The 19192-nt window shown below is 44.1% G+C and overlaps 2 protein-coding genes and 1 long non-coding RNA gene across 11 annotated transcripts; all 3 read left to right on the top strand.

Moving 5' to 3' along the window:
• Nucleotides 1–1058: 1058 nt before the first annotated feature.
• LOC127912230 (uncharacterized) lies at nt 1059–3430 on the top strand. 9 transcript variants are annotated; one of them, XR_008081600.1, is made up of 4 exons: nt 1059–1526; nt 1659–1856; nt 2253–2318; nt 2510–3430. It is a non-coding gene; the product is annotated as an uncharacterized LOC127912230 (long non-coding RNA). The 9 variants fall into 9 exon arrangements; XR_008081597.1 differs by lacking the exon at nt 2253–2318 and having other exon boundaries at nt 1059–1328; nt 1395–1526; nt 1659–2054; XR_008081596.1 differs by lacking the exon at nt 2253–2318 and having other exon boundaries at nt 1059–1592; nt 1791–2054.
• Nucleotides 3431–9633: 6203 nt separating this feature from the next.
• On the top strand, nt 9634–13051 carry LOC118358920 (zinc finger and SCAN domain-containing protein 22-like). The gene is made up of 3 exons (XM_035736932.2): nt 9634–9979; nt 10258–11167; nt 12617–13051. Exons 1-3 carry the CDS (start codon nt 9772–9774, stop codon nt 12819–12821), a joined length of 1323 nt encoding a protein of 440 aa, XP_035592825.1. The 5' UTR covers nt 9634–9771; the 3' UTR covers nt 12822–13051.
• Nucleotides 13052–13295: 244 nt separating this feature from the next.
• LOC118358922 (zinc finger protein 343-like) lies at nt 13296–16880 on the top strand. The gene is made up of 2 exons (XM_035736933.1): nt 13296–13603; nt 13960–16880. Exons 1-2 carry the CDS (start codon nt 13411–13413, stop codon nt 15156–15158), a joined length of 1392 nt encoding a protein of 463 aa, XP_035592826.1. The 5' UTR covers nt 13296–13410; the 3' UTR covers nt 15159–16880.
• Nucleotides 16881–19192: the final 2312 nt, after the last annotated feature.

The raw sequence follows: 19192 nt of genomic DNA on the forward strand, positions 1-19192 counted from the left end.
AAGTGACAAAAGCATAGATACATTTTTCTGCATCCTTTTTGGGCAGAAAGTTTCACCTTTTTGTGACGTAGATGGAAAAAAGCTGTCCTTGAAAGAATATTAATATGTTCGTCAAAAGAGAGATCAGGGTCCAGAGTAACGCCGAGGTCCTTTACAGTTTTATTTGAGACGACTGTACAACCATCAAGATTACTTGTCAGATCCAACAGAAGATCTCTTTGTTTCTAGAACAAGCATCTCTGTTTTGTCCGAGTTTAAAAGTAAAACATTTGCCGCCATCCACTTCCTTATGTCTGTCTGAAACACAGGCTTCCAGGGAGAGCAATTTTGGGGCTTCACCATGTTTCATCGAAATGTACAGCTGCGTATCGTCCGCATATTTTTTGTTTTTAGGAGTGCAACTGCATCTAGGGTATTACGCAAGGTTAAATTAAGTTCCTCAGTTAGGTGGTTAACCAATTGTTGTACTCTGACATCGTTGGGCAGGTGGAGAGAGTCTGGAAGGGCATCGAGGAATCTTTTGGGTTGTCTGAGAATTTATAGCACGACATTTGATGATCCTTGGTTGGGGTCTGAGCAGATTATTTGTTGCGATTGCAAACGTAATCAAATGGTGGTCCGATAGTTCAGGATTATGAGGAAAAACATTAAGATCCACAATATTTATTCCACGGGACAAAACTAGGTCCCGAGTATGACTGTGGCAGTGAGTAGGTCCGGAGACATATTGGACAAAACCCGCTGAGTCGATGATGGCTCCGAAAGCCTTTTGGAGTGGGTCTGTGGACTTTTCCACGTGAATATTAAAGTCACCAACAATTAAAATATTATCCGATAGGAATTCAGGGAACTCAGTGAGGAACGCTGTATACGGCACAGGGGGCCTGTAAACAGTAGCTATAGCAAGTGATTGAGTAGGCTGCATGATTAGAAGCTCAATAGACGAAAATAGCTTCAGACGCAATCCTCACCATAAGGCGATCGTTCTCCTGTATATTATGAGTACAGCGACTGCAATTAGAAGGCATCATGTTAATGTTATTACTTAGCTTCGGCTGGTGGAGGTCCTGTAGAACCATGTCCAGATAAAGCATCATGTTAATGTTACTACTTAGCTTCGGCTGGTGGAGGTCCTGTAGAACCATGTCCAGATAAAGCATCATGTTAATGTTACTACTTAGCTTCGGCTGGTGGAGGTCCTGTAGAACCATGTCCAGATAAAGCATCATGTTAATGTTACTACTTAGCTTCGGCTGGTGGAGGTCCTGTAGAACCATGTCCAGATAAAGCATCATGTTAATGTTACTACTTAGCTTCGGCTGGTGGAGGTCCTGTAGAACCATGTCCAGATAAAGCATCATGTTAATGTTACTACTTAGCTTTGGCTGGTGGAGGTCCTGTAGAACCATGTCCAGATAAAGCATCATGTTAATGTTACTACTTAGCTTCGGCTGGTGGAGGTCCTGTAGAACCATGTCCAGATAAAGCATCATGTTAATGTTACTACTTAGCTTCGGCTGGTGGAGGTCCTGTAGAACCATGTCCAGATAAAGCATCATGTTAATGTTACTACTTAGCTTCGGCTGGTGGAGGTCCTTTAGAACCATGTCCAGATAAAGCGTCATGTTAATGTTACTACTTAGCTTTGGCTGGTGGAGGTCCTGTAGAACCATGTCCAGATAAAGCATCATGTTAATGTTACTACTTAGCTTTGGCTGGTGGAGGTCCTGTAGAACCATGTCCAGATAAAGCATCATGTTAATGTTACTACTTAGCTTTGGCTGGTGGAGGTCCTGTAGAACCATGTCCAGATAAAGCATCATGTTAATGTTACTACTTAGCTTCGGCTGGTGGAGGTCCTGTAGAACCATGTCCAGATAAAGCATCATGTTAATGTTACTACTTAGCTTTGGCTGGTGGAGGTCCTGTAGAACCATGTCCAGATAAAGCATCATGTTAATGTTACTACTTAGCTTTGGCTGGTGGAGGTCCTGTAGAACCATGTCCAGATAAAGCATCATGTTAATGTTACTACTTAGCTTTGGCTGGTGGAGGTCCTGTAGAACCATGTCCAGATAAAGCATCATGTTAATGTTACTACTTAGCTTCGGCTGGTGGAGGTCCTGTAGAACCATGTCCAGATAAAGCATCATGTTAATGTTACTACTTAGCTTCGGCTGGTGGATGTCCTGTAGAACCATGTCCAGATAAAGCATCATGTTAATGTTACTACTTAGCTTTGGCTGGTGGAGGTCCTGTAGAACCATGTCCAGATAAAGCATCATGTTAATGTTACTACTTAGCTTCGGCTGGTGGAGGTCCTGTAGAACCATGTCCAGATAAAGCATCATGTTAATGTTACTACTTAGCTTTGGCTGGTGGAGGTCCTGTAGAACCATGTCCAGATAAAGCATCATGTTAATGTTACTACTTAGCTTCAGGTGGAGGTCCTGTAGAACCATGTCCAGATAAAGCATCATGTTAATGTTACTACTTAGGGCTGGTGGAGGTCCTGTAGAACCATGTCCAGATAAAGCATCATGTTAATGTTACTACTTAGCTTCGGCTGGTGGAGGTCCTGTAGAACCATGTCCAGATAAAGCATCATGTTAATGTTACTACTTAGCTTCGGCTGGTGGAGGTCCTGTAGAACCATGTCCAGATAAAGCATCATGTTAATGTTACTACTTAGCTTTGGCTGGTGGAGGTCCTGTAGAACCATGTCCAGATAAAGCATCATGTTAATGTTACTACTTAGCTTCGGCTGGTGGAGGTCCTGTAGAACCATGTCCAGATAAAGCGTCCGGGGAGAAAAAATTGAAGGAAAAAAGTTGAGCAAAGGAAAAAATACAACTATAACACGGTAATTAAAAAGTAAAAACCGTAAAGTTGGCAGGCAGCAAAGTAACGCTAGCCACAAAACGCAAAGCAGCACGTAAACAACAATAAACCCTAGTTGAGTACGAGCTCTGTTTCACATGGTACGTTGCTACACCGAACAACAATTTAAACGCAACCATTTCTACGATTTTACAGTTCATATGAGGAAATCAGTCAATTTAGATGAATTCTGTCATGCAGCACAACACATCTCCTTCACATAGAGTTGACCTTGCGACACGGGGCCGTGTATCATCCTGCTGAAACATGAGGTGATGGCAGCGGATGAATGGCACGACAACGGGCCTCAGGATCTCGTCCCCAGTATTTCTGCGAATTCAAATTATCACCGATAAAAACACAATTGTGTTCGCTGTCTGTAGCTTATGCCTGACCATACCATAACCCCACCGACACCATGGGGCACTCTGTTTACATTCTGAAACTGGGATACATCTGTGAAGAGCACACTTCTCCAGCGTGCCAGTGGCAATCGAAGGTGAGCATTTTCCCACTGAAGTTGGTTACGATGCCAAACTGCAGTCAGGTAAAAACCCTGGTGAGGACAACGAGCACGCAGATAAGCTTCCCTGAGACGGTTTCTGACAGTTTGTGCAGAAATTCTTTGGTTGTACAAACCCACAGTGTCATCAGCTGTCCGGTCTAGGCTGGCGTGGTCACACGTGGTCTGCGGTTGTGAGGCCGGTTGGACGTACTGCCAAATTCTCTAAAACGACATTGGAGGCGGATTATGGTAGAGAAAGGAATATTCAATTCTTTGGCAAAAGCTCTGGTAGACATTCCCGCAGTCAGCATGCCAACTGCACGCTCCCTCAAAACTTGAGACATCTGTAGCATTGTCTTGTGTGACAAAACAGCACATTTTAGAGTGGCCTTTTATTGCTCCCAGCACAAGGTGCACCTGTGTAATGATCATGCTGTTTCATCAGCTATTTCATATGCCATACCTGTCAGGTGCATGGATTATCTTGGCAAAGGCAAAATGCTCACTAACTGGTAAACAAATTTGTGCACAGAATTTGAGAGAAATAAGTTATTTGTGTGTATAGAATATTTCTGGGACCTTTTATTTCATCTCATGAAACATGGGACCAACACTTTACATGTTGCGTTTATATTTATGTTCAGTAATACATCTCGCTACATGTTTTTCCTGAACTGCGTCAGACTCGCTCTCCTTCCATCGTTTTCCCTACCTCAAGAATGTGCTTGAGATAGGGTATCTCTTGTCTTGTGTGTGTGCGAATTTCTAGGATGTGTTTCTAGCATGTTGCGGTTGTCAAGGCAACGGTTGGCAGGGAGGGAGAGCAACCGGAGAAGCGGGGATAGAGCAGGGTGTGAGTGAGGTCTGACTTCTCAGTATTACTAGAATTTACATTTTAAATCCATATGAATTATTAAAAGCTTCTGCCAATGTGGCTGGAAAATAGGAGAGAGAAAAAATGATGGGGTGAAAGAGGGGGGCTGCAGAGAAAGAGGGATAGATAGATAGATAGATAGATAGATAGATAGATAGATAGATAGATAGATAGATAGATAGATAGATAGATAGATAGATAGATAGATAGAGAAAGAGCGGTGTAAGGAGAAGAGAGAAAAAGGAAGGGAGAGAGGGGTAGAGGGGAGAGCAGGACGGGTTGGGGAGGATGGCTACTGGAGATGGCAGTAGGAAGAAAGAAAAGGTGATGGAGGTCTACAAAAATAAATGGGGTAGCTACAAATCCCTGGCAAGTGGAAAAAACATGGCATTATCAGACAGATAATGAGATGGATAGACTTGTTCTGTTTGTAAGGTGTGGTGGGGGCGGGGAGGCAGAGAGCAGAGTGGGAGTACGGATGGCGAGAGAGAGAAACATTTTAAAAACACGTAGCACGACACAAAAGCAGAAAAGGAAGGAACTAGAGAGAGAGATAGAGGTAAAGATAAAGGTAGGACATATCGAGCAAGGGAGAGAAAGAAGAAAAAATCTCCCAGACTATCATAATGCAGTTGAACGCAGATAGGAAAGGGGGAGAGGGAGGGGTCTGAATCAAAGGTAAAAAGGAGAGCTGTAATAGAGGGAGAGAGAACGAGAGAAACAAAACGATAAATAGTGTACTGTATGTGCTGTGCTTTTGATGTTCCCGAACCAAGAGCCACGAAACAAATACACACACACGTCTCGGTAGAGTTCAAAGGAGTGTGTGTGTGTGTGTGTGTGTGTGTGTGTGTGTGTGTGTGTGTGTGTGTGTGTGTGTGTGTGTGTGTGTGTGTGTGTGTGTGTGTGTGTGTGTGTGTGTGTGTGTGTGTGTGTGTGTGTGTGTGTGTGTGTGTGTGTGTGTGTGGGGCAAAGGATCCGAGCAGCAGTAAGAAGGGATTGGTGTGTCTACAGACTTAACTCTGTGAGAAGATACATTCTGACTTGCCGGTTTTAGCAGACTGGGAGAAAGAATGCAGTGTGATGCAGAGGACAGGGGAAAGGAAGGGAGGGGAGATCTCTTGGGAGATAGCATTTGGGACATAAAGTGAGGGAGGGAATGACACCGACTGCTTACACTCCATATTCTGTAAGAATATTTCTTTCCATTGAATACAACGCTTTATCGAAATCCTCCCCCCTTGAATGTAACACAGACCATCCCTGTACAGCAGACCCGGGCTTCCATCCCACGTCAACAACACCAGTGCTCCAGAAGCTAGCGTGCTAACCTCACAATGTACATTGTTAAATGGTCCAAATGATTCCAGGTAAATAACTATTTCAAAATTGTTCTGAAATGGCTGATTCAAAGCATCTTTCAGTTCAGGCTGATGATGCAGTATGTAGCCTTTTAACCTCCTAGCAGAATCAGTATTCAATTCATTGCAGATAGTGGCCTTCCAGATAGTCAGATATTTCTTATTTTAAAAGTGTGCTTGATTTGTACAGCAGCTTGTTGTGGATTGAGGGAGTCAATTCAATTTGAATCCATTCAATTCAAAACACTTGATTTATCCAACAGGGGGCCAATAATGTTGGCAGTAGTGTAGATATGTAAAACCCACATAACATTAACACACACGCCATGATCACAGCAACAACAACACCACCAATATGACATGGAAAGGGGCAGACCTGTGGTGGCGTGACCTGTTCAGCTCTGATGACCACCATATCTATAACCTTTCTATACAGGGTGTCAACTCTTTTCGTCACCCAGGACACATTGCACTTGTGTGTCCTGGGTGAAATGCACTCCTGAGAGCGCCATAGATCCGGAAATCCACGATCAGTAATATGACTCCTGGTGTGGTATTGTTTTTTACTACCCAACATTTTTTTCATTTTCTACTGATCACGTTCCTTACATTAACATGCTTGTGCAATATTGCTTACAAATGTAATGAAAAGACAATAAACATTTTGTATCTTCATTTCACAGTTTCCTACTTGGTGTGTGTGTGTGTGTGTGTGTGTGTGTGTGTGTGTGTGTGTGTGTGTGTGTGTGTGTGTGTGTGTGTGTGTGTGTGTGTGTGTGTGTGTGTGTGTGTGTGTGTGTGTGTGTGTGTGTGTGTGTGTGTGAGTGGGTTTTCATAGTGGCTATACATGATACCACACTGGCCCCAGAAACCAAACAGTCAAGACAGTCGAAAACCTTCAACTCAGGCCAAAATCATATTTTCCAATAGTTCTCAACTCTACAGCAAAACACTTAATTACTCACCTGCAAGCATTCTAACTCAACCTTTAACCATAATATTTATTCTGTACAAGATAATATATAAGACAATAATATATTTCTACCCCTTTTCCAACAATGAGAGAAAGAAAGAGAGGAAGAAGTGAGAGAGACTATGGGAATATCTCAATTGCATACTCTTCTCTCGTCTCCTTCTCAAAACCAACTGGATGAGAAAGCAAAAGGTCCCGCCCCTCTGACCTTCTCCTCCAATGGGGTTTGAGAAGGAGACGAGGAGAGAGGACACGAGGAGTAATGTAATTGAGATCTTCCAAGAGAGAAGGAGCGAGAGAGAGGGAGAGAGACAAAGAAAGGGGACATTTAGAGAGGGTTACAGTTAACCTTCAGGGATTTCATTTTCTTCTCTGGCTGAATTATCTCATCGTTAAATCTGACTGAGTTATCGAATCAATAAATCCGATTCAGGGACTGCAGCCTGTCCCACACAATCGGCATCTCCTCTCCTGCATGGAGGACGGCAGTGGGCAGTCCAGAGGGTCACGCACCTCTTCGTCTCCCGACAAAGCCCTGATGTTGATACCACCGGAAGATAAGAGGCAGACCTGGTATACGTCTCAAATGGCACCATATTCCCTATATAGTGCCCTTGAGCCCTGGTCAAAAGCAGTGAATATGGAATAGGGTGCCATTTGGGATGTTCTGTAAACCCAGATGACCAATCGGTGGAGGACCTAGGCTGGCAGTGGCTCACTCTATCCAGTTACCAGATTCTCTTGGGTACCTTTCTTAAAATGTAGCTACTGTTATTAACCTTTCTTAGACACTCAGGTGACACGAGACACTTTCTTTTGCACTTACCTGCATTTTCCCAGGAGAGCCACCACCTGCATTGACCAGGGGGGAGAGTTGCAGAGGAGTAGAGAGTTGATGTTAATATAGTTCATATAGTATAGAGTTATACTTGAAGAAAGGAAAAATCCGCACTCACTGGAACATTCTTTACGTTTAAATGTCTTATATTTTAGCAGCAGTTATCAAAGCAAACGGATGCGCTTCATTCTTCCAGGATAAACGTTTAGAACCCAGCACCCAAATCATCTTTTCGACTACAAAACGTTTGAGCTGAGCATACCAATGTCTCTTTCAAAGATAAAGGGAACCCATCTTTAATCACCTTGAGCTGTGATTCAATTGAGTTTCGTTAAATATGCATACTACACTTGTGTAATGAGTAGCCTTGCTTGAGACCTGAAGACTTGCCTTACTTACAAGCCCTTAACCAACAATGCAGTTTTAAGAAAATAGAGTTAGTAAAATATTGACTATATAAACTAAAGTAAAAAATGTAAACAAAAGTAACACAACAACAATAGCGAGGCTGTATACAACGGGTACTGGTACCGAGTCAATGTGCCGGGATAGAGGTTAGTCAAGGTCATTTGTACATGTAGGTAGGGTAGGGGTAAATGTAGGTAGGGGTAAAGTGACTATGCATAGATAATAAACAGCGAGTAGCAGCAGTGTAAAAACAAAGGTGAGGGGGGGGTTAAATGCAAATATTCCAGGTGGCAGTTTGATTAATTGTTCAGCAGTCTTTTGGCTTAGGGGTAGAAGCTGTTTGGACCTAGACTTGGCGTACCATTTGCCGTGCGCTAGCAGAGAGAACAGTCTATGACTTGGTTGACTGGAGTCTTTGACAATTTTTTGCACCTTCCTCTGACACCGCCTAGTATATAGGTCCTGGATGGCAGGAAGCTTGGCCCCATACCAGGTGGCCATACCAGGCGGTGATGCAACCATGCTCTCGATGGTGCAGCTGTAGAACTTTTTGAGGATCTGGGGAATCATGCCAAATCTTTTCAGTCTCCTGAGGGGAAAAAGGCGTTGTCGTGCCCTCTTCACGACTGTCTTGGTTTGTTTTGACCATAATAGTTTGTTGGCGATGTGGACACCGGGGAACTACAGCCCAGTCGATGTGAATGGGGGAGATTGAGATTGCATCATCTTCAGATCTGTTGAGGTGGTATGCAAATTGGAGTGGGTCTAGGGTTTCCGGGATGATGGTGTTGATGTGAGTCATGATCAGCCTTTCAAAGAACTGCATGGCTACTGACGTGAGTGCTACAGGGTGGTAGTCATTTAGGCAGGTTACCTTCGCTTTCTTGGGCACAGGGACAATGGTGGTCTGCTTGAAACATGTAGGTATTACAGACTCGGTCAGGGAGAGTTTGAAAATGTCAGTGAAGACATTTGCCAGTTGCTCCGCACATGCTCTGAGTACACACCCTGCTAATCCGTCTGGCCCTTTGGCCTTGTGAATGTTGACCTGTTTAAAGGTCTTGCTCAAATCGGCTACGGAGAGAGTGATCACACAGTTGTCCGGAACAGCTGGTGCTCTCATGCATACTTCAGTGTTGCTTCCCTCGAAGCGAGCATAAAAGGCATTTAGCCCGTCTGGTAGGCTAACGTCACTGGGCAGCTCGCAGCTTTGTTTCCCTTTGTAGTCCATAATAGTTTGCAAGCCCTGCCACATCCGACGAGCGTCAGAGCCGGTGTAGTAGGATTCAATCTTAGTCCTGTATTGACGCTTTACCTGTTTGATGGTTAGTCCGGTTTAATGTCCTGCTCCTTGAATGTGGCAGCTCTAGCCTTTAGCTCGGAGCGGATGTTGCCTGTAATCCATGGCTTCTGGTTGGGATATGTACGTATGGTCACTGTGGGGATGATGAGGTTGATGGACTTATTGATGAAGCAGGTGACTGAGGTGGTATACTCCGCAATGCCATTGGATGAATCCCAGAACATATTCCAGTTTGTGCTAACAAAACAGTCCTGTAGCATTATCTGCTGACTTCACTAGGTCTGTCTGTTTAGTCTTTTTGTGTTTGGTCTTCTGTTCATAGGCCTAACTCTTTGATTAAGGGCTGAATGATAAATTAGTTGAGTAGTTGAATCAGATGTTGTTGGGATGGACCAGGATTGAGGGTTCATGTTATAAAACTACTGATGCAGAGGAAATTATACAGGGTTGCACTGCCCCCTTGTGGCTCAACATAAACAAGACAGCAATTTCACCTCCCAAACAGCAGGTGGCGATAAAACAACATACACACTTCCGATTAACCCAACTACCAACAAACGAAGAGTAAAATCACAACATCAGCTGAGAGAGAGACGGGACATTATCCTGCAGTATTTTATGTCTTTAAAATGACAAAACTTCAACTGTTGAATGCCTACCTGACAGAACGTTTAACGGTAGTGGTGCGGGAGATTCTGGACGTGGTCGGGGACACAGTGGCCGAGTACCGAGAAGAGACGTCTAGGACGAAGAGAGAGAATGAAAGCGCTAAGAGAGAAAATGAAAGCCTTCGGCGACAGCTCCGGGACATCTTACTCTTGGCGGAGACAGACTGGCGTAAGAACATTTAGTCGGATTTGTTGGATTATGCTAATTTAATGATCATGCAGAAATTAGTTGGCAAACTGTCAACGAGCCAGCTACATTGGGTGACGTCTGTCTGTTGACGATTGACAGCAACGTTACGTTGGCTCGCGAGAAGTGCCCGAATTCCCCTAGCAGCAAACATTAACAACTAATAGTAGTACATGATTAATTACAATGTCATACATATTTACTCAATTTCTTACTTATTTAGTGACAGCATTTTGTCTTTGCACCCTCTTTCTAAGCAGGAACCACCAGCCTTTCTCTCTCTGGGCAGCAGCAGCAGCTTTGTGAGCAAGAGTGGAGCTCCAGGCAGGAACAGGACCCAGAGCCCCTGCAGCAGAGCCAGGTCAACAGACGAGGGCTACAGACACAGAGCCAGGTAGCGTTGGATAAGGATGGGGTTCTCACAGGACCAAACCAGGAACACACTGAAACGGTCCGAGTAGAAGAGAAGTCCAGTCCAGTCCCAAAGACAGAGCACAACTCAGACCCAGAAGCCAAGGGTTTTGGAAACACCTCGTCCTTGGCACCATCTTTCTCCTCCAATGCCCACTGTGCCACAACAACTGGAGCAGTCAACGCTGAAGTGCCAGTCCTTAGGACAGAGAGAAAGAGGTCCTCTCCCATCGACCCAATCCAGGGACGGATCAAAATGGAACCCAAGGAATGCGACGTCACAGTGAACCTTACCAACCATGAACCTCAATCCAGTTCAGGCTACACAGGTCTTCCTATAACACTACTACCCCACAACCATGAACTCTCAGGCGACGCTGGCTTCAAAGACCTTCCGGATATGGACATCTCAGAGCTCCATAACACACCCGTACACGACCAGCAAACATATGAAACAGATCCTGGGTCCAAGGACCAGGTGTTGCCATATAACGAGAGTAACAACTTCACCCACACCGACTACCAGGAGGGGCGCCCACACCGCTGCACCCGATGTGGGGAGAGTTTCAGCCAGGCGGCCAGCCTCCACCTCCACCTCCAGTACAAGAAGCCCTACGCCTGTGACTGGTGCTGTAAGTCCTTCGCCCAGTCGGCTGACCTGCGGCGCCACCACCGTATCCACACGGGGGAGAGGCCCCACCGCTGTTCCTGGTGCTCCAAAAGCTTTACCCAGAGAGGCAACCTGAGACGCCACCTGAGGTTGGCACACATTATTATATTGTATGCAGTGAGCTCCAAAAGTATTGGGACAGTGACACATTTAGTTATTTTTGGCCTCTGTACTGCAGCACGTTGGATTTGAAGTAATACAATAACTATGACATTCAACTGCAGACTGACAGCGTTAATTGAAGTGTATTTTCATTCATATTGGGTGAACTATTTAGAAATTAGAACACTTTTAAGTTGGGATGAATTCACTTATGTGTATTAAAAGTAGACAAAAGTTTAGTATTTGGTCCCATATTCCTAGCACGCAATGATTACATCAAGCTTGTTGGATGCATTTGCTGTTTTCATTTTCTTTTCAGATTATTTTGTGCCCAATAGAATTGAATGGTAAATAATGCATTGTGTAATTTTGGAGTCAATGCATTTTTTGGTCAACAAGAATAGAATGTGTTTCTAAACAGCCGTCTATCTTCACATAAAAGCTTAGTACTGACTCTGTTGCTGGGGCTTGGGTATTGGGCAGGTATGGCAGTATGGGCTATATAGGTTGCTGGCCTATGACAACTTGTGCTCCATTGAATGTTGATTACCTGGTTTATCCCTATCACCAGGGCCGGCTCCAGGCATAAGCACCGCAGTTGCGGTCTCAACTTACTATTAAGAGTTAGAATAGTAGAATACACTAGGTTATGCATCAGCAATTTGGTTATGGATCAGCAATTTCTCTCTTGTTTTGTCATCACTGACAATCACTCAATTAGCCATGTCAGCTATTTAAACTTCATGGCCAACTACCGACCGTGGGGCCCTGAACTCCAGGTGGCCCCCATTGATTTTGTTAGTCACTCTCACTCAGATATCATTAACATTGCATAAGTCATGGGAAATTGTGTATAATTACAGGAAATGTACTTTAAAACTGAAAACAATTATCTCCATCACATGGCAATAGGGGTAGAATTGAAGAAAATTTCTCCCTTCACAGAACAGCGCATTCTGGCTCTAACCAGAATAGAAACAGTGGGTGCACAACTGAAAAAGAGGACAAGTACATTAGAGTGTCTAGTTTGAGAAACAGACACCTCACAGTTTCATTGCTTTTTTAATTAGAACAAAAGTTTTCAGCTGGGCTGAAACATAATTGCAAAAGGGTTTTCTAATGATCAATTAGCCTTTTAAAATGATGAACTTGGATTAGCTTACACAAGGTGCCATTGGAACACAGGAGTGATGGTTGCTGATAATGGACCTCTACGCCTATGTAAATATTCCATAAAAAATCTGCTGTTTCCAGCTACAATAGTCATTTACAACAATAACAATATCTACACTGTATTTCTGACCAATTTGATGTTATTTTAATGGACAAAAAAATGTGCTTTTCTTTCAAAAACAAGGACATTTCTAAGTGACCCCAAACTTTTGAACGGTAGTATAGATATATTTATTTTATTTATTCTTTCTTATATATTATAGGATCCACACCGGTGAGAGACCCTACAGCTGCCCCTACTGCCACAGGACTTTCAGCGACGGAGACACCATGAAAAAGCACAAACGGACTCACTCTGGGGAGAAACCCTATCGCTGTGTCCAGTGTCCCAAGAGCTTCACTGTGGCCAGCGGCCTGCGGGTACACCTGAACACACACCTGACTGATGCAGGGCAGGTCATCACATGAGGTCAATGTGCTCCACCTTTTCAAACCCCGGAGGACATGAATGGATTGTGAAACGTTGAAGTGTTTTAGCCATAGGAATATTTCCTAAATATATTTATTGGAATTAATTAATAAAAACAGTGCAGTAGAAAACAAATGGATAATGTCACCTTAGATTATGTTTCCAGCTTGATTGAAGAGTGTGTGTTTGTGAACATGAATTAAATCAGTCCGTCATTTAAATATTAATACCACATGTCTGATTCTGTATTTATTTTGTATTAACATTGAACCATCTTTCAGGTTGTTTATTTCCAAAAGGAAGATGCCAGATGCTTGACTCACATCACCTTCACTCAAGATATGTATTAATATACTAGGTAATAAGGGTGCAAACCAAACAGATTTTAAGTAGAAAGTCCCTTTAAAAAGCTTGCCTCCCCTTTTCATGAATTACGGTAGCGTTTTTATCACATGACCAAGGAGAGTTAAAGAAATAGGAAATGAATGCTTTCGCCGAGGTGTTTACAAAACAATCTAGCTCGGGTCGTTACTAGGAGGCTTTCAGTGGATTTTAACAAAGATTTTGGGGGAGGCTAATTTCTAGAAAATGGCCAAACTACGGCTTTTGAATGCTTACCTCACCGAGCGGTTAATGGTGGCTGTAGATGAGATACTGGAGGTTGTTGGGGGGACAGTGTCAGAATTCGAGGAGGAGACTGCCCGGACGAAGAGAGAGAATGAACTCCTAAAACGAAGGCTACGAGAAGTTGGACTCGACACGGGAACGGAGTGTTCAGCAGGTGATGATGCAAATGGCTCTTTGTCTATTGTCTGAAAAAACGGACCTCGTCTACTTTATTTGCACTCATCTGAGACAAAAAAAAAAGGACCTCTGCTGCCCATACTGTTTTCACCTGTCAATTCTTTCACTGAGTGCATATAAAGGGGAGGTGATGCAGGTTTTTCTAGAAGATTATGATATGGGGCATTTGGGGAATCTCAAGCCTTGTAGATCACCAGATTACACAAACAAGCTCATCCTACAGAATGCTCGAGAACTCGTGTCTGTCATTGCTTCTGTAGTTGTTTAAACTTAATCAATCTGATTTGTTTCTCTTTTCTGTCTGTTTGTCGGTATGTCCGTCTGTCCATCCAGTCTCGACCAGGCCTGTTTCTCTCTCTGTGTCTGGGCAGGACCAGTGGAGCGCCAACCAGGGTCCAGACCCTGAGTCTACACACACCCAGAACCACATGGTAATGAGCCAGGATGAGATGCCTGCCACACATAGCCAGCTACCCACAGAGTGCACCGAGTGGAAGAGTCTGTGTAACTCTCCACATACCCTGTCCTCACAACAGACCGATACATCGGCTACCACACCAGTAGTAGCTCCATTGACTTCAGCGTCCGTGAAAAGGGACTTGGACGAAGAAGACGACCAGCATCTCCTTCCCTCTGCATATCCCTTCAGCAGCACATCATGCCCCGTGGACAGAGTGGTTTTACACTATAACTCTGAGGGCATCAAAACAGAGCCTAGTGATACTAGCCCTACTGACTTGGGGTCAGTATCTGCTCAGATGGGGTATGGTGAACTAAACCCCAGTTCGGACCCTGGATCAGCCACTGTTGAAACCAGGTACACTGTCTCAGACCTGAGCGCTGACCTGGAGTCAGTGGTTGCAGAGAGCAGCAGGTATGGTGCCTCCACTGCCTCGGGCGTCCCCACTGACCTGGTATCAGCTAGTGCTGCCATGATCCCAGATGGCTTTTTCCGCCAGATTGGCAGCGATGGTTGTGTAACAACAGGGCCAGAACAAGACTTTGGGGACGCCACCACCACCAGTACCGTAGGTCCCTTGACCTCCCAGTTCTACCTGGGTCAAACCAGACGTCAACAACTAACAAATAGATCAACAAATAGGTGTCATCAACAAATTAACAGGTCCACAAACAACAGGGGTCAACAACAAACTAACAACAGGGGGGATCAGAGGTCCCACCCGTGCCCTCAGTGTGGTAAGATATTCAGTCACGGGTCACGCCTCAAGATCCACCTCCGCATTCACACAGGGGAGAAGCCGTACGTTTGTGCACTGTGTGGCAAGCGATTCAACAACGATGGCACACTGAGGAACCACCGGCGTGTTCACACGGAGCTGCGTCTGTACGGCTGCCCTGTCTGCGGCATGAGCTTCAAGGACGCCTACACGTGTAGGAAGCACCAGCGTGTTCATAATGGATTGCGGCCTGCCGGAGACTCGGCCCACACCTGCAGCTTGTGTGGCAAGGCTTTCAGTGAGGCGGCTAAGCTGACCAAACACATCAGAACTCATGCGTCAGTCATTGGATGAGGGCAGTACGACTTATAAATGCTTTTTTATAGCAATCATAAAGGATTTATAAGCACTATATAAATGCTTCACATATAATCTATAAGCGTATGTTATACACTATAAATGGTGTATAAAGGGTGACGTAACAATTCCCACTGTAGGGTTTATTGTAAGTTAATAGACCATTTCTAGATTATGACTTACACTTAAGATTTGTAAAGCCTTTAAGTAGTGCTATATAAAGCCTTTATTGTACTTCGCAACGGAGCTCCCAGGTGGCGCGTCCTGCTCAGGCACTTCACCTGACGTGCAGAGGGGCGTCACTACAGCCTGATGTTACCAGGGAGTTCCAAGGGTGGTGCACAATTGGCCTAGCACTGTCCGGGTTAGGGGAGGGGAGGGTTGGCATGCAATTCCTTGTCTTAACTTGCTCTAGCGTCGTCTTATGGCGGACTGGGCGCCTGCATGCTGACTAGGGTCGTCAATCGAACAGTGTCCCGTCCAACACCGTTGGCCCCGGCTGACTTCCGGGTGTGTATAAGAAGCAGCGAAGAGTGTGTGTGTGTGTAGCACCCAGGGGAGAGAGGGAGGGAGTGTGTGTGTGTGTGTGTTTTGTACTTTACTTATTTGTAGTAATATTTTCTTATTTTGTGTGACTTTCTTCTGGCAGCTATTTTAAAGATGGGTCAGAATGTTTGTCCAATCCTCACTTCTTCCGAGCCCGTTGGGGAGTTGCCGCAATGAAACACAATTGGATACCACAAAAATGCTTTCATTTCTAAACGGCAAACCGATATGTATGAAAATCTCAAATCCAAAAATGCTGGAGTATAGAGACACATAAAAAAAAAAAAATGCTTCACTGTCCAAATACACATGGAGGAGAGTGTATGACCATGGCTGCACCAGCTTCAACGGGACATGCCTTTGTGTGCTCTTGTCTGTGGCAGATAGTGAGCATCCTGCATCTTATTATACAGTCATCAGCGAACCATCAAGCAGTAGTTGAAGTCATCATCAGATGTGATGGACTACCTTAAGCAAGCAGCAAGTGTGTGTGTAGATTTTTTTTAAATGTGTATTGTGCGTGTTTTATTTTGCTGTATGCGTGCATTGCATGTTTGTTTGTGCACCGGCCCGTCCAAAGGGCAGCCTCAGTCTGCTACAGGGAGGTTATTGACTTTTGCTGTGTTGTAGTATTGATCCACTTCCTGCTTGTGACTCTGGGGGTGGAGCCTGCTGACATTAGAGACTGCAGAGGATGAACCATGGGTTGAAGACATTGGTGTCAAACACAATTCCTGGAGAGCTGCAGTCGGGTCAAGCAATTTTTTTAGTATCTAGACCTGCAAGAAAAGCCGGGGTCATGTTCACTTGAAACTATTTGAACTTGTCCAATAAGAGTCACTGATTCATTAAGTAGAAGGGAGGAACCAAAACCCACAGACACTGCAGAGCAGAATCTAAAGGACTGGAGTTTTACTCATGTGGTTTAGGAGTCCAAAAACACATTCCTTACCCCAGGATATGTCATAAGGTCACGATATAGGAACATTTCAGGAAAAGGAGCACCCCGTGTCTGCACCGATCTGAGAATTTCATTTTGGATAACACAAACCAGCTTAGGATGCCTTTATTAGTCTCTCACCATGTTCTCTGATAGCAAGTGCTCAGACTTCAAGACTTATTGTGGTGCTGATAGAGCCTAATGTACAGTAAATGGGATTATTTTTAAACGTGTGTTGTTGTAGTCATGTTTTCAGTTGCCTTTAATTTAAAAGTTTGTCACGTAAAAAAACAGCAGCGTCTTATTGATTGTTGCTTGATACTTGTTCTGGGCAGTTGAAAATTGGTTAATGTCCTTGGGACGTCCCTAACTTTACCCTTACCTAATCATAACCATTGTACATTTCAACTTCAATGAGTTAACGTTAGAGTTGGGATATCTGAAGGATGCAGGATAGCAAGGACCGTTGAACATGGTCAGAGGGTTTGCTAAATTACACAAATGTGAAATTGAACCAGGAGTGAGCTATTTTACTGTTCAGGAGTACTGAGTACTGGATTTCCCTCAGCCAAGCCATTTCACAAAATAGAAACCAAGTCAGACTTACACAGTAGTGCATTCCAAATGTACTTTCATATTGTACACAAAACACCTGCCTGATTTAAATGTAAGAACAACAATTGTTAAAAGCAGAACAAGATAATCGAATACAGCCATTGAAACGTCAGTAAAAAAGCGCCATTCACACATTCAGTCACGCATTAAGAGACAAAAACATGACATAAAATAACAATACAGGGAAAACACCTCAATAATATATAAAGTAATAATCTTCTTTTTTTAATCAAATACTTTTTGGGGGGCAGGGGATAGTTATATAAGGGAGGGGGACAACTTGTATTAGTCAATTCTGTGTTGCATCATCCAAACACATGGAAGAATTTATGTATTCATAATATTATCAGTGTATGTCCCAAATGGCCCCTTATTCCCTATGTAGTGCACTACTTTTGACCAAGCCCCATAGGGCTTTGGTCAAAAGTAGTGCATTATGTTGGGAATACGGTTCCATTTGGGTTCAAATGTCAACCATACAAACCGGATATCTGATGTTAGATATTCGTGTGCTGGTATTCGTCTATTCCATAGCATAAAGGAGTTGTGCTTAACAACATCCAAGCCTTGTATTGTATATGATTTTTATTCAGCATGCATCATTTCCGTGGTGTGTTACAGTAGGTAGGTTTGAATCACCTTTATAGACATAGAAACATACTGGTAAGTGCATTCTGTCCTGTGGCAAGTCATCCCCATTTATACCTGGTGCTAACATGTGTCCTTTGGCCTGATCCTGTCCACATTAGGATTGTGCCCACATTTTTAGACAGGTGTAGACGATTAAAAGACGCATTGCTATCTGATTGTGATCAGATCTTATAAGTGTAAACAGACAACAAGATAAGGAAAATATCAGGAAGATGGACGCACGTTAGAACCAGGTATAAACAAGGCTCTAGAGAGCTTAGAAATGCTTAATCTTTGCTGAGTTCCAAATCGACCCATAACCCCTACCACTTAGACACTACAGTAGATCTGAAAGGTTTCAATAGGATCCAAATCAATATGGTCATGGCTTCCCCCTTGCGTTCTGATAAGCTAGGTGGAATTTCCCCCATATTTTTGGTCTATCCAATCCTCTCAGATCTATAGGAATTCCTTGGTGGTAGGGGGCTAGAGGGATGATTTGATCTGTGTCTTGATTCTCCACACTTGCCTTGAAGGAGTTTCTACCGTTGATATATCCATGACTGGAAGTGTGCAACTTTGGGAGAAGGGTGAAGAATTAGGACTCAGCCTTGTGTCTCAGTAGATGTGTGGCCTTATTCATGACTTATGGATCTTGGGAGCTCATTGGTCAGTATGTGCCAGCGCTCCACACTCTGACCCTTGTTCTTAAGGCAGTCCATCCAATGGCGGAGGGGGTCTCCCTGTGAGTGACAGCTCAGGCACACTCCACCTGTAAACATGATAAGCAGTGTCACCATGGGAACCTTTCAGGAGTTCAAAGTCCCAATGGAATATCTGCACAAAAGTTTGGCTTCTGTGGGTATAGGGATGTGTCAAGATGGGATTTGACTCTCTCGCTCCTGCTCTCTAGCCATCTCTCTCTCTAGCTCCGTGTGTGTGTGTGTGCATATGTGTGTATGTGTACGTGCATGTGTTCAAAGTGAAGAGTCTCACCTATGAAGTCATTGGATCGTCCCAAATCGTAGTCCCAGACAGTGATCTCCAGAGTCTTATTGGGCAGCTCTGACATGGAGATCTCATAAAATAACTCCAATAGGGTGTGAGGGAACCACAGGAGAGCCCATTCAGTAAGAGTAGGAGGAGGTTGCTACTGGACACTGATCTATGGTCAGCTTTAGTGTTTCCCCCCCTAATTACTAAAGTTAGGATTTTGTAAGGGGTAAGCTGATCCCAGATCGGTGTCTAAGGGCAACTCGTAGCTGTGACATTACCTACAGAAGTACTGTAAACAAAATGG

Source organism: Oncorhynchus keta, chromosome 26, assembly GCF_023373465.1.
Source record: "Oncorhynchus keta strain PuntledgeMale-10-30-2019 chromosome 26, Oket_V2, whole genome shotgun sequence".
Lineage (NCBI taxonomy): Eukaryota > Metazoa > Chordata > Actinopteri > Salmoniformes > Salmonidae > Oncorhynchus > Oncorhynchus keta.

What these genes read in the sequence shown, in the direction of transcription:
- LOC118358922 (XM_035736933.1), top strand. Translation starts at nt 13,411, where the DNA reads ATGGCCAAACTACGGCTTTTGAATGCTTACCTCACCGAGCGGTTAATG. An exon ending in GGGAACGGAGTGTTCAGCAG is followed by an intron (nt 13,604 to 13,959) that starts GTGATGATGCAA and finishes CTGTCCATCCAG; the next exon opens with TCTCGACCAGGCCTGTTTCT.
- LOC118358920 (XM_035736932.2), top strand. Translation starts at nt 9,772, where the DNA reads ATGACAAAACTTCAACTGTTGAATGCCTACCTGACAGAACGTTTAACG. An exon ending in CTTGGCGGAGACAGACTGGC is followed by an intron (nt 9,980 to 10,257) that starts GTAAGAACATTT and finishes CTTTCTAAGCAG; the next exon opens with GAACCACCAGCCTTTCTCTC. An exon ending in AACCTGAGACGCCACCTGAG is followed by an intron (nt 11,168 to 12,616) that starts GTTGGCACACAT and finishes TATATATTATAG; the next exon opens with GATCCACACCGGTGAGAGAC.